At 38.5% G+C, this 14,032-nt stretch overlaps 3 protein-coding genes and 3 non-coding genes across 14 annotated transcripts; 4 read left to right on the forward strand and 2 right to left on the reverse strand.

The window, feature by feature from the left end:
* The first annotated feature begins 749 nt into the window (after window positions 1-749).
* C39E9.17 lies at window positions 750-806 on the forward strand. The gene has a single exon (NR_056868.1). It is a non-coding gene; the product is annotated as an Unclassified non-coding RNA C39E9.17 (non-coding RNA).
* Window positions 807-2,378: 1,572 nt separating this feature from the next.
* Window positions 2,379-5,714, forward strand: C39E9.8 (the record flags this gene model as incomplete). 7 transcript variants are annotated; one of them, NM_001027881.4, is made up of 6 exons in its annotated part: window positions 2,379-2,524; window positions 3,700-3,852; window positions 3,898-3,992; window positions 4,043-4,258; window positions 5,250-5,369; window positions 5,416-5,714. In NM_001027881.4, the coding sequence occupies 6 exons, from the start codon at window positions 2,441-2,443 to the stop codon at window positions 5,492-5,494; spliced, it is 747 nt and encodes a 248-aa protein (NP_001023052.1). The 7 variants fall into 7 exon arrangements, with proteins under 7 accessions (NP_001023052.1, NP_001023053.1, NP_001359722.1 ...); NM_001027882.9 differs by having other exon boundaries at window positions 2,428-2,524; window positions 5,422-5,714; NM_001372943.2 differs by lacking the exon at window positions 5,416-5,714 and having other exon boundaries at window positions 2,441-2,524; window positions 5,250-5,373.
* A 4,223-nt stretch (window positions 5,715-9,937) lies between these two features.
* spin-2 (Major facilitator superfamily (MFS) profile domain-containing protein) lies at window positions 9,938-12,555 on the forward strand. Its single transcript, NM_070112.7, has 4 exons — window positions 9,938-10,230; window positions 10,586-11,401; window positions 11,985-12,249; window positions 12,323-12,555. Exons 1-4 carry the CDS (start codon window positions 9,940-9,942, stop codon window positions 12,415-12,417), a joined length of 1,467 nt encoding a protein of 488 aa, NP_502513.1. The 5' UTR covers window positions 9,938-9,939; the 3' UTR covers window positions 12,418-12,555.
* A 20-nt stretch (window positions 12,556-12,575) lies between these two features.
* On the reverse strand, window positions 12,576-14,000 carry col-132 (Nematode cuticle collagen N-terminal domain-containing protein; the record flags this gene model as incomplete). Its single annotated transcript, NM_070113.3, has 2 exons — window positions 12,576-13,268; window positions 13,863-14,000. 2 exons carry the CDS (start codon window positions 13,998-14,000, stop codon window positions 12,576-12,578), a joined length of 831 nt encoding a protein of 276 aa, NP_502514.1.
* On the forward strand, window positions 12,867-13,145 carry C39E9.18. Of its 3 annotated transcripts, none has more exons than NR_101970.1 (2): window positions 12,867-12,976; window positions 13,118-13,145. It is a non-coding gene; the product is annotated as an Unclassified non-coding RNA C39E9.18c (non-coding RNA). The 3 variants fall into 3 exon arrangements; NR_101971.1 differs by having other exon boundaries at window positions 12,867-12,967; NR_101972.1 differs by lacking the exon at window positions 13,118-13,145 and having other exon boundaries at window positions 12,867-13,016.
* Window positions 13,347-13,571, reverse strand: C39E9.19. Its single transcript, NR_056870.1, has one exon. It is a non-coding gene; the product is annotated as an Unclassified non-coding RNA C39E9.19 (non-coding RNA).
* Window positions 14,001-14,032: the final 32 nt, after the last annotated feature.

A 14,032-nucleotide genomic window follows, 5' to 3' on the forward strand; every position in this document is an offset into this window, starting at 1 on the left:
TAAAAATTGTTTAATATTTTAGTTTTATTATTTAGGCTTTTTGTAAAATTTGAAATGTATCTTCACTATTTATTTTTTTAAGTTCAAAAACAACCAAATTTATCAAATATCATGTAACAACAATCTTTGGCCAAAAATGTATCGTCTAAACATTTTGATATTTGAAACATTTGTCAAATTTCATATCTTCATATTTTGATTTTCATTCACCTTTTTTCCTATTTTTTTCAACTTTCATCTAGTATCGCATTTCAAGATGCAATTTGAATAAATTGCCCGTGGCGACCTTTCAAACATTCAAATGAAGGTATTTGCCAAACAATGTCCCTGGCAATCACATTCCATCAGAAAAAAAACTATTTTTTATTGTCAGCTAAAAGTTTTCAAGAAGTTATGAGCTTTTTCACCTGCCTCTCGACGGTTTCCGGGTGAAAAGCTGGCGGGAGTGAATAGGGATTTTCATGGTATTGAAAGTACTGTTTTAGAAAACTTTGTGTCATTAGCTGATTCATACACTCTGAGCTGCTTTTAGGGCAAGTTAGAGGCTCACAACGACTTTTGGAATGTGGGGTGTCTAGTGGAGATCATTTATCGTTTGCAAACTATGATAAGTTTGCAAAAGTGTTCACTGGATTCAGTGATTTGTAGCTAACAGTTTCCCAAACAAGGATCATTTTGAACCCTCGTTTACCCATTCTGGACACAAATTCTATTTCTGAACCGCACATATCTGATTCGAAAGTGAGAAGAGTCACGCTTGTGTTCCTCAAAGTGTCACACACGCACATCGGTCACTGATCAAGTTTAATCTTCCGACGGTCATCCCCAGCCCGCGACACGCTTAAAAAAGATAAACGTCACTTTATCACACTTCATGGTCACCAGTCGAAAAAAGGAAAAAAAGAGACAGGAGAAATAGTCATTGTGTAATATCATCACCTAGTCGTTTTCTTTATCTTAGCGTTGGCATTGTCCTTTTTTTATCAGAAAAAAAATAATGACCATCTCAGAAGCATGCCCCTTACAGTTCTTTGTGTGTGTCCCGAAATTCTTTCGAGGTCGCCGGACGTCATATCAGGCAGAAAAAGTGGTGAAGTGGTTGAAAAAGTACTTGAAACGTTTTTTTTTTGGGTTCTGTGTTCCGAAACAGTTTAGGGAAGGAAATTGTTGCCAAATAATCCTTCTGTTCAAATGACGGATTAGAAATAAGAAGATCGAAAGTTGAAACCCACCATTTTTCAAGAGGTTTTTGACGTCACACTTATAGGTTTAGGAAAACCTATTAGAAATTTGGAACTTGACGAATTTGTTCGGAGACTGAATCGAAGATCGTTTTTGAAATTGATTTTGGAATTTGGAATTTTTTTTTGGAATTTGGCACAACTGCCTGACTTCCGTTCACCTACACGCGTACCTACTGGCGAAATTAAAGCGGTAGGCAAACAGTCAGGTGTCAGGCATAAAATAGGCTTATACATGTTTGTCTTGAACCAGAGTTCAGGGATTTTATGTGGATTTTAGGAATTCAAAGATACTCGGCGACTTCTTGCCTACCTGTCTGCCTCACCTATGCCTACATGCTGGCCTACTCGGAAAAGTAAAGCATAGACGGAAGGCAGGCATGCGGCAGGCACACAACCAAAATCATTACACTGAATTTCCAGTTCCTTTGGACTTAGCGTAAATGTGCGGCCGACATCAGCCAAGTTCAAAGAAATGTAGACATGTAGAGGTGGAGCGAAAACGCCCTGTGTTGTCAAAATCAGTGCTCCCTTTTATGCCTGCCTGCCTGCCTACGTTTTGCAAAAAGTTACACATTTCAAAATTAGCAATTTTTAAAAATTCAACTTGAATCCAGATATAATTTGACTATCTTCCGGCTCGCTTCGACCAAATTATTTTTCACTACGTGGATTTCTGATTTAAAAAAGAAAATAATGTTTTATTGCGAAAATTTAAAGTTTCAAAGTTCGAAAAAACAAATTCCGGCAGTTTAAGGCCACAAAGGCTACAAAAATATCCACTGGCCATTATTACAGCATAACCTTCAACTTCTGACCAACCATGACTCATCACCCATTAACTTTACTACCCATCTTGATTTCATTTCCTATGATGTTACAAAGAAAAATGTGACTGTATATGTTCTTTTAGTTGAACTTATTTGAGCATACAAGGCCAATTCCAAAAATGCACTTGTCACAAACTAATCACGTGTAAACCACTGTTTCGTCGTGACTTCCAAGGAGGGGGTCAATCCGTTTCGCAAACTGTTTTGTTTTTTCTTTCACAGTCTTCAAGAGGAGACAAGACGCAGACAGGCCGTCACAGCTGAACCATTGAAAAGGGCGGAGTGTGGGCGGGCGAAGAAAAACCAAAGCTAAGAGTGTCCAGCAGCCGACGACGAGAACCGATTCAGAAGACGATCAACTCTTGAACGATGGTGTGCAGCAGAAGTGTGTCCTTACTTTTTACTCTTTTGGTTGGGGTGTATGCCTCTACGGCAACTGATCCTATTGATTCGGTGAGTTTTTTTAGAAAATAACTTTCAGTCAATATATATGGTGTCCCTTGAGATTTATCAAAAAAAAAAATTCAACTGAAAAAAGTTGCTGTTTTTCTTAATAATTTTGTAGTTCGAATGAAATTTTTACAGAATGTTTAATACTTACTTAATTGGAGATTTGTCATGATTGCCAATTCACATGAACTTTTAATCGGCGAGTACTGTAAGAAGTTCCCACGCGTTAGATACAGTCATTCCGGTAAATTGGCTTCTAACTCCGAAACACTCTGAAATTTTTTACAGAAAATTCTTTATTCACTGATATTAAAATATTTTCAGTCAATTCATAGTTCTAGTGTTACGCTTATTTTATGGGCGGAAAAACTTCAAGCAAAAAATTTTTTTGTTTCTAATATTTTATTAAAAAAACTAAGCTCCACCTAAGTAGGCGACGCACCTGCCTACTGCCTAATAGCTCTTCTTCAGATCTGTTTTATTGAAAAACGAGGGAAATTAGAAAAATCAGTGATTTGTACTGAACATTGTAAGTTCACAACAAAATGTAAAAAATAGGCGGTAGGTAGGCTGGTAGGCCTGAGGTAGGCATGAATTAGGCAAATAGGTAGCAGCGCCTACATTCCAATTTCATGAAACGGTTTTCCGATCCTTTTGTGATCATTTATGTCTCAACCAGTTTGTTTTTGTTTGCATCATAAGATCTGATCTTTAGTGATAAACGTCTTAATTACCAATTCTAAACCAAACATAGATATGTAGTTTGTGTCTGATTTTGTGTCGATCGTGATACGAAAACTTGGTTTTTCTTGTCTCAAAAGACAGAGATAAAGAGAAGAAAATTCGCGATTGTAGGCTACAAGTGACCAGTGTCTGCCTTCTTTTTGATGACCTTTTGTTTCATTAAGTGATTAGTTTTGAGAAAATATTTTCGGATTCTAGAATTGTCATCACGTGGCAATTAGGTCTCGCCACGAAAAAAGGTCCAACACAATCCTAGAAAAATATGAAGTTTTTTTTTACTTTCCGACCGAACTCAAATTTCCATAAAATTTGCATTATATTTAAAAATTGCCGAAATTTTTAAATAATTTTTGAAAATAAGAAAAATGAAAACTAAAAATCAGCTTTCCGTTTTTCAGTTCTAGAAAATCTCTTTTAAACTTACTTTTTTCCAGATTTCCACTCAAGGAGCCGATATCCTAAACAGAGCAAAACTCACAGGCCAAACCGTCCGACAATGCTCGTGCTCGGAGCAAAGAGTCTGTGTGGAGGAAATGAAACTTCAGGCTAAAGATTGCACAGTTCCATGCTTTCAAAAATTCTCATCCGTGAGTTTTGTAAGCATAAAAATTCTTAGAAACTGTAAATTGCAGATCACATCGCGTCCAAATGACTTGAAAAAGTGTTTCGACGAGAAAGACAACATCCTCGAGGACTTCCTGACCTGTTTCGAAAACCGCGTTGAAGCGTAAGTGGAAACTTCTTCTCACTTTTTGATAAACTATCCCTCTCTTTTAGATGTGTCAATGATCAACATGGACCACAGATCCAGAAAACTGATATCCGCGGAATCTTCAAAGTGACTGAGAAGAGTATTGCGACGCAGACAAACACATTCCAGACAATGATCAAACCGATCAAGCATATTCTTGATGCAACTGGTGACTTCGCCCTCTGCGTCAAAGATTGCTTCTTGGAGAAGAATAAGAGCGGTTTCTGCTTTGATAGAAAAGGGTGAGGATTTTTTTTTTTGGTTTTTTTGTGAGAATTAGGGATCTGTGGATTATAAAATTTGCAGTCAATTATCAAGAAAAATTCTGAAAAAAAAGTTTTAAAAATATTTGAACTCGAAATAGGCTTGTCGGATTTTTAGAGCAAAAGGGCCTTTCAGACAATATTTCTGCATTTTGAACCATATTTCCAGTTAAAGTTAAACCACATTCTTATAAAAAAAATATTTTTTCCTTCATTTGTGATATAATTTTCGCTGAAATAGCCCCTTTTTTAGAATTGCCTGAAAAATTTTCCGTTGCTTCTGTTTGAAACTACGGGTTCATCAGAACTTCCGCTTTTCACTTTCAAAACTATTTTAATGTGGAAAAAAATATCATGTTGAAAATAATCGATGCTGAATTGTAGACCCCGAGTTTAAAAATTCAAGAGAGGCTCCGCCCAATTAATGCCCTTTTTCGAAACTTTTGCATAGGATTTTCTTGAGCTTACAAGGATATTTAATAAATTCAGTGCAATAAAAAACATACTGAAAAATGTTAAACTTTGAGAAGTAATTCCTAACTGCCTGCCTAAACTTGTGCTTTTTTCCAGTAAGCGTAGGTTGCCTATTTTGCAGGCAGGCATTTTTGTGTTTCTGCTTTCCAAAAATAATTCCAAAATACATAGGAAATATTTAAATTTTAAATTTACGCATTTATATTTTCTTTTCCCATTACTTTTTTGTGTACTTCAACCAGGTTGACTGTTGAAACAAACCCATTTTCTATGGAATTCCCTTACGTCACAGAACATAACGAGACAAACCACTTGACTATTTAAGGATGTAAAACCTATTCCAAGTTTTACAAGAAACAAAATTAAAAGTGACCAATAAACATTCTCTCTTCATTTTCTCGAGGCCATTTCCAGGTACTTGAACCGGTTTTCCGCGTTTGTTTATCTTTTTTCTCTTTAATTGAAAAGTTGATTTGTCTGACCATAGCAAATTCAGATGTCAACCTTTGGTTGCCGAGACAAAAGCCAGACAATCATTCCGTGCGTGCACCAAGAAAATGCACTGGAAACGAGAAGCCGGTGAGCTGTGCGAGTGCTCCGTTCAAGCTGGTGTCGAGTGAGTTTAAGTCAGGCTTTCCACGAGCTGCATTGACTTTTGTTAGTTCCAGAGAACTCCGACAATATTGTGCCATGTTCAAGTTGATGAGAAGACGTGCTCCAATGAGAAAGTCGCGTGGATAATCATCTGTGCAATTCTGAATTTTTCATTAATCCCTTCTTTTCTACCGGTGTACATAGAACCCTGAAATTAGGAACCGATGGTCTCAAAAATCTGCATGCAAAAGTTTTAGAATCACACTATTTTTCATGTTCATGTTTTTTTTGCTTTTAAAATATATTTTTTCGTAAATTTTAAATCTTTATGAATGTTTATTTTTTTTTTTAATGAATGACGGTTTTTAGAGGATAGCGAAGGACGTCATAATGTGGCCTAGAAAAATCAGTGAAGAAATTTGGTCATAAAGTGATGCACACCTGAGATATGTTTGAAACCTATCTAGGTACACTTGGGACACATGAAAAACAGTAGCCAAAAAAGTCTGTGGAAACCGGTCGTGGACTAATAATTTTGGAGACCGGACAGTTCTTGTGGCCTGAAAATTCTTGCAAGATTACAGTAATCTTTATCTCTTTGAAGCTATCTCCCAAATCCCCCGAAATCTTGGTGTAACCTCGAACCTTCTCCTCCGATTACCCAATTAATAAAACGTTTGCAAACTGTTTGGATAACTTTTTCCCCCTTTCTTTAATATTTCTCTTATCTTGCGCCTTTTTTCGAAAGTTGTTTGTCGATAATAAAAAGCAAATAACTTTTGGAAAAAGGTGTGAAAACTTCCGATTGTTTGAGGAATGACTCCTCCTCGGACGGGGGTCGCGATGGGTCTTCAAAAAATTCATTAGGTATTCAGAATTTGGAATTTAGAATGGTGAGTTGTAAGCTGGACAAACATGCATTCATAGACAGTTGAAGGAAAAGGTTAAACCATTTGGATTTGATGATCGGAACGTTAATTCGAATTATAAACAAATGGAAGAAGATTTCGTTTGTTCTATGATATGTTTGTGTGTGTGTATTCTGAGAAGAATTGATAAGAACAAACAAGATGTGTTCCTTAGAATGCAAATATTACAGATAGGGAAAACTCGGCCACAAGTCTCATAAATGAAAACAAAAAATTATTCAAAAATCAGCTACAAAAAACTAACAAATAAAATTACGAAGGTACGGTTTTAATAAGTTTCGTTCGTGAGAGGGCCCAATTTTTAAATTTGCATTGAAAAATATCAATCAGTGAGAGTCAAGGTGGGGCGATAATGTCGATGTAGTGGTACTGTAGGATTGCTGTAGTTCTGGAACAATTGTGTTTTGAGCACTTGAATGGATCGGGGTTGTTGGGGGGTAGTGTCGAGGTTCTAAAGCGGTACTGTAGGTGTACTATAGGATTACTGTAGTTTTGGAAAATTAAGTTTTGAGCTCTTTAATGAATCGGGGTTGTTGAGGGATAGTGTCGAGGTACTGTAGGGGTATCGTAGGGGTACTGTATGGGTACTGTAGGGGTACTGTTCGGAAACGTTTCAATTTTTTTAAACAAATTTTAATTGCAACTGGCGTGTACCATTTGTTTGATCAGCAAACCAAATCGCGCCGGAAATATTTTAGAGCTGGAGCCGTCAAAGACGTTCCCCGCTATTTCCAAAGAGTTTGCAACACGGGGGGAATTCCCATATCAAAACTTTTCAACACATGGTGAACATCAAAGGGAGCCGAGCTGATCGTTAAAACCGACGCGAAATTGATGTCTATAGATGCACGGTCATTGAGAAGAAGATGAACACAGACATAAATAGAATGCATGTGTGTCTTGTGCATGATGTGTTCAAAATCTAGAGGTGGAGATAATCTAATGCATATCATTTGAGAAGTTTCACCGCCTGCCTGTTTATGCAGCTGTTCGAACAAATAAAGGTGCGCGCGCATCAGAGGTGAAGCCCTCCCGAATCCAGTCGTCCCACTTTCACCCCAGGTTTTGAGAAATTTTAGGGGTTTAACTCTAAACTTCAAAAAGTATATAACCTATCATTTTCAATGTTTGCTTCTTTTTATTTCTTTGCTGCTTCCTTTCCCTTCGCTTTTTTCTTCTTTTTTCCAACTTTTGCCCCTAACCTATGAAGTTCAGAATTGTCTCTACTATGTTGCCCTTACGATAAGAACTTTTTTATTTTAGAGCCACATACTTGTCTGACATCTTTCGATACTTAAAAATATGTGAGGAGGGGTACGGTGGTCAGTCTGAGTTTTATGCAAACCAGGAAGTTCATGATGTTCTAGACGCCTGATTCTTTTGATTTCATTGGTTTAGAGCGCTTTCTAGACGGCTAAGTTAAATTTCTTTAAGACGACGTGCTTTAGGCGCCCGACATTTTGCAGACACGTTTCAGAACGATACCCGGAAAATGTCGGGCAAGCTTTCGCTCAGCTACACTTGTGTTCAGCTTTTGAATTTGGATGGACAAAACATCTCACAGAATCAATATCAACTCAAAAGATTTTATATAAAGATGAGTAGATATATTATCAATTTCTTTTATTTTTTGATACTGATCAAATGTGACACTCTTGAGTAAATTCTAAAGACAAAAAATACCTTTTTTCAAAATTTCTTTGCGCACTACCTACACTGTTCTTTAAAACATTTTTAAATATTTTAGTGAAACTTTTTTAGAAGTTTATGTATGTATTTTTGTAGTACTTGTAGTTGTGGCGTCTACTCATTTTCGGCTTATGAAAAAGTTTAATAAATCAGATATTTGTTCAAGTTTTAAAAAATCTATAAATGATAGAGAACGTCCCATGGCGGGTTAGTAACATGGTCATCAATTAGAGCGTAATGCTTTTATCTGATTAGGTGAAATGGTACAATCAAAAAATGCCAATTGCTCTAATTACAACATTATACTTTCCGGAATGATGTTTCAAAATGAAAATAGGAAGTGATTGTAAACAGATTTTCCCGTACAAAAATAATTTGTCAATAACGGTTATCAGACATCAACTAATCAAATGTCATTACACCGCCTAGTTAACTTTATCAGTGCCAATCATTGCTTCCGGACGGGCGCTGGCTGATAGAAGAAAATCTTGATTTTGCCCTACTGTAAGGTTATGTGCAGTTTTTCTAGCTCAAAAGTGCTGGGTTCAAATAAGTTTTCATAATCGGTGCTTTTAAAATATCCCCGGGAAACAGGGGATCTTGTTTGGTCTACTTCTCCTGTGAGATAATTACCAATGTCAGATGGGTAGCATACGGTAGCTGGAGTTATTGAAGCCACCCTGTAAGCTTTTCCTTCAACAAACAATGTACTTGAACCATTGTATGTGTATCAGTTATCAGAAATATTCTTTGACTTATCAATGTTTATTCTGAGATTGTCTGGGAGGCCGTTCCTTTTCATCAGGAACGGGGTTGTATATAAGCTGCTACCAGTTGCTCAGTTCGTCTAAACTTCCTTGTTTTGGGGTATTTTTATGCTCCTCAACTAAACAGCTTCACTTTACCTAATGGTTATAATTCTTCGTATTGTATTTTAGAGTCAGTCACGACTCGGTGAGCAGCGAGTTATAAGCTAACTGGGCAGTCACTGTGTGTGTGAGTAATACTTTATTTACCTGTCTCATATCAGATCGGGGTCTCCTTCTTCTTCGGTATGAGTGAACAAATACTGTTCCATTCTTCTTCCTTTAACCCGATCATTTCCCCAATATTAATAACGAAATCCCTACGGCGTCACGCATGACGTGATGTTGCTTGATCAGGGTCATGAACTGCTCCACCCACCCACTAGAGGGCTCAGTTTATTTATTGGGTTTTCCTTTATTTAGTTGATCTAATTTTTGTGATTCATAATTATCTAGATTTCTCCAAAAGAACCAATACATAGCAGCTCTTTCTCGTCCTATTTGAAAATTTGGACTTTTTGATAATTTTTAGACCCTCGCAGTTTGACCATATACTTTAAAACGAGTTAAACGAGTCTCGAATCACTCACGCTCAACTTTGCCAGCTTATCTCTTGGCTATCTTTGGGTTTATCAAAAAATTGTCTACTGACAAAATACGTGCAAATTATTTTGCTATATTTTGTCTGTTGATGATTTTTTAATAGACCCAAAAACAACCAAAATATGAGACGTCAAATTAGAGCAGCTGCTCTAAGCAGTGTGGCCTTAATTATACAAAAGCCCATTGGATGCTTCTTCATAATCTGAAAGTTTTCGTGCAAAAAAAATTTCTAAAAACTTGCAGAATGTTCGCATGTCTTTAAACAGTTTGAATAGTTTTCTTGAACACCCGAAACAGTTGTGAGTTTGCCAGTTTTTCTCGTAGTTCTGTTTTCTGTTTTTGTGATTTTTCTGACTTGGTTCTTATCAAATAGTTTTACCTAACCTAACCTAACCTTATACAACCTGTAAAATGTTTTACTACTTTTTCTCTCTCCCTCTAGAAAGGGCGGAGTTCTAAACTTCAGTATCGTATTACCTTTTTGATTTTTGAACTTTTCTAGCTTTGATTTCAGCTTCCTTTTGTGAAAACTCTCCAATCCCAATTCATCTTTTTTTTTGCAGAAATGGTAAACTCTCAACAGGACTACATCAGTGTTACCGCACTCTTTGTGGTAAATCTACTCAATTATGTGGATAGATATACGGTGGCTGGTGTTCTTACTCAAGTTCAAACATACTATAACATTTCCGACAGTTTGGGTGGTCTGATTCAAACTGTATTTCTGATCTCTTTTATGGTATTTTCACCGGTATGCGGGTATCTTGGAGATCGATTCAATCGAAAATGGATCATGATTATTGGCGTTGGGATATGGCTCGGTGCCGTGCTTGGATCCAGTTTTGTGCCGGCTAATGTGAGTTTTGAGTGAGCTACGTAGGTACAAAAATACCTGCCTGTCCACGTGCCTACCCACCTATTGACTTTTTAAATTTAAACAATTTTTTAAACATTTTTTTGAAAAATGTGTATCTCCACACAGTAACACCAGCGTTCCCGTAAGAAATCTAAAACTGCGGTAGGCAGGCAGGCATGAGGCAGGTTAAAAAAGGATAAGTGGTAGGCAGGTATGCGAGCAACAAGGCATACATAAAGTAAATTTAAAAACCTTCTTCACCGTAAGGGATTTTAATGTGAAAAACGAAAAAAGTCAGTCATTTGTACGCCTGAACTATGGCTCACCTTCCAATCTCTACTCAAAAAACTTACAGCACTTCTGGCTCTTCCTGGTGCTCCGAAGCTTCGTCGGAATCGGAGAAGCATCCTACTCAAATGTGGCTCCATCCTTGATTTCCGATATGTTCAACGGACAGAAAAGAAGCACTGTATTCATGATTTTCTACTTTGCAATTCCGGTTGGCAGTGGCCTTGGATTTATTGTTGGATCCAATGTGGCAACTTTAACCGGACACTGGCAATGGGGAATTCGAGTTTCTGCGATTGCCGGACTCATTGTCATGATTGCCCTTGTACTTTTCACCTATGAGCCTGAGCGAGGAGCCGCTGATAAGGCGATGGGAGAGTCGAAGGATGTTGTTGTGACTACGAATACTACATATTTGGAAGATCTTGTCATTCTTCTCAAGACCCCAACACTTGTTGCATGCACTTGGGGATACACTGCCCTGGTATTCGTGTCTGGAACTCTTTCGTGGTGGGAGCCTACAGTAATTCAACATTTGACTGCTTGGCATCAAGGACTTAATGACACAAAGGATCTGGCAAGTACTGATAAGGATCGAGTAGCTCTTTATTTCGGAGCAATCACCACAGCTGGAGGACTCATCGGTGTCATTTTCGGATCGATGCTCTCCAAATGGCTGGTAGCTGGATGGGGACCATTCAGAAGACTCCAGACAGACAGAGCACAGCCTTTGGTGGCTGGTGGCGGGGCGTTGCTTGCTGCTCCATTTTTACTTATTGGAATGATCTTTGGAGATAAGAGCTTGGTGTTGCTGTACATTATGATCTTCTTTGGAATCACCTTCATGTGCTTCAACTGGGGTCTGAACATCGATATGTTGACGGTTAGTGATGCGACATTGAAATTTTTAAATTCAATGAGTGAAACAGGGTGTTCAGTGATTGATTTTCCCGATTCCTATTGACTTTTGTTGTTTGTGAAGCGAATCAAATTTGAAGCTTTTCTCAAAAATATTTTCATTTTTTAGTGATCGAAAAATCAATCTCCGATAAAAATATTTAGAGTTTCCGTAAAGATCAAGGATCCTTCAACTGCGTTTTCTGCAAAAATAAACGAACGTGAAAACTGTTTCTCTTTTTTCAAAAAGTACCTGAAAATCGGTTCAATTACTGTACTGAAACAGACAAAATAAGTTAAAAAACCGGAAAACCTGAAAACCAAAAAAAAACAAACCGCCGCACACTCGTGGCGCCAGGCTGTCCTATTACGGTTTGACCTACAAAAAATGCGGGATTTTTTTGTCCAAAAAAATGTGACGTCAGCACGTTCTTAACCATGCAAAATCAATTGAGAACTTTGCGTCTTTTCTCCCGCATTTTTTGTAGATCAACGTAGATCAAGCCGAAATGAGACACTCTGACACCACGTGCACACCAGAGAACGCATAATAGCAGAACAAATTTCAGACTGTCATCCACCCGAATCGGCGAAGTACTGCTTTCTCCTACTTCGTACTGGTATCCCATTTGTTTGGCGACGCTTCTGGTCCGTATCTCATCGGGTTAATCTCCGACGCAATCCGCCACGGATCCACATATCCTAAAGATCAATATCATTCATTGGTAAGTGCCACGTATTGCTGCGTGGCACTGCTTTTGCTCTCTGCCGGACTGTACTTTGTGTCCTCACTCACGCTGGTCTCGGATCGGAAGAAGTTCCGAGCGGAAATGGGTAAGTGCTCGTTGTTCTTGTATGGTGTCGGGGAAACGTATATTTTAGTCAGCTATTATTGGAATTATTTCAGGTCTCGATGATCTTCAATCCAAGCCGATTCGAACATCAACTGACAGTTTGGAACGGATTGGAATTAACGACGACGTTGCGTCGTCCCGACTTTAATTCCTCCTTGATTTCATTGCTTTAATGTCCATAATTTGGGTTTATGTATTTTTAGAACAACGGGTTTTTTGTCGTTTTTGTGAAGATTTTTGTAAACTGCTAATTTTTATTGTATAAATAAAAACTCTTTTAAATAAAAAAAAATGTTTCGGAATAAATTAGAAGACAAGACGTGCCGAACGAAGTGGACAGCTACAGTAGGCTGCATCAGGTCCTGGGATTCCAGGTGGTCCTTCAGGTCCTGGCTCCCCTTCGTCTCCCCGCTCTCCATCCAATCCTGCTGCTCCAGGTGGTCCCTCTTCCCCTTCTGGCCCAGGAATTCCTGGCTCTCCATCCTTGCCTGGGAGTCCTTCAGCTCCTGCAACACCCGGTGCCCCTGGTGCTCCTGGCATTCCTATCTCTCTGATTCCACTGGCGCCTGGTCTTCCATCGACACCTGGCTCCCCGTCTTCTCCTTGATCTCCAGCATCTCCAGGTTCTCCCTCGACACCTGGTGGTCCATCATGTCCAACTTCAAAGTTGTCAACTCCCGGTGGTCCTGGTGGTCCCTGCTCTCCTGGCTCTCCGTCTGGACCTGGAGGTCCTGGCTCTCCGACTGGGCAGCGAATGCATGGGGGTCTTTGATAGATGAGGGATTGATCAAAGAGTGGAAAGTCTGGTCCGGGTTGTCCTGCGTCTCCATTCCATCCGTCATCTCCAGGGGCTCCTGGCTCTCCTGGTGGTCCTGCAGGTCCGGGTGGGCAGTTATTGACCTTATTCATGCATCCACACTTTGATTCTCCACTTCTCTTTTGTCTTACGACGGAGCGATTGATTTCGATCATATCATCCCAGGCTTCAGTTGCGAACTTCTGAAAAATTAGGCCAGATTGATGAAAAAAATTGCCGCGTCGTGAGCCGTGAGTCGTGAGCAATTATTTCAAAAAAAAAAAACTTTGATAATATTTTTCGAATCAATGTTATCTTTAACTATACTATTGCAGTTTCAGAGACTTTAATGTTTTTCCACAAGGAACACTTGGTATTCCGCATAGTTTCTTATTATCCCACACGAGAAATTTTGTGCATTTTGAGCTGAAACTACGGTCACCGGTCTCGACACGAAAAACTTTTGTTAAATAAAAAAGGTGTGCGCCTTTAAAGAGTACTGTGTTTTCGTTGCTACGTAATTTGTATCTGGTTTTTCACAGTTTTTCTCATGAATTTACGTGTTTTTATTGTTATATTTGCCAAAAAACTGTGAAAAAATCGATAATTTTTGCTCTTGCAGAACTTTCATCGATTGTTTTAAAAATAGTTATTTGTTAAAAATTATATACAAACACGCGGAAAATCGATTAAAATTCTGCAACAGCACAAGTTTGAAACTACAGTAACCTTTAAAGGCGCACGATTTTTCTTGGATTTAACGAAAAATTGTCGTGTTTTTTACAGAAAAAACTCACATTGAACTCTGCCACGTCATCAAGTGCCGTGGAATAAAAAGTCCGAAAATCTGCGAAAATGAGCAGCCCCGCTGTAATATACCCGACGACGAGTATCGACGAAACCGAGACGGCTGCGCAAATGAAGTTGTTCGACATTTCAGACAATCTCTGCCTGTCCTCCTTGCCTT

Source organism: Caenorhabditis elegans, chromosome IV (genome assembly GCF_000002985.6).
Source record: "Caenorhabditis elegans chromosome IV".
NCBI lineage: Eukaryota > Metazoa > Nematoda > Chromadorea > Rhabditida > Rhabditidae > Caenorhabditis > Caenorhabditis elegans.

Coding starts and splice junctions, on each gene's coding strand:
- spin-2 (NM_070112.7), top strand. CDS start 9,940: ATGGTAAACTCTCAACAGGACTACATCAGTGTTACCGCACTCTTTGTG. Junction 10,231..10,585: donor CCAGTTTTGTGCCGGCTAAT/GTGAGTTTTGAG, acceptor AAAAACTTACAG/CACTTCTGGCTCTTCCTGGT. Junction 12,250..12,322: donor GAAGTTCCGAGCGGAAATGG/GTAAGTGCTCGT, acceptor GAATTATTTCAG/GTCTCGATGATCTTCAATCC.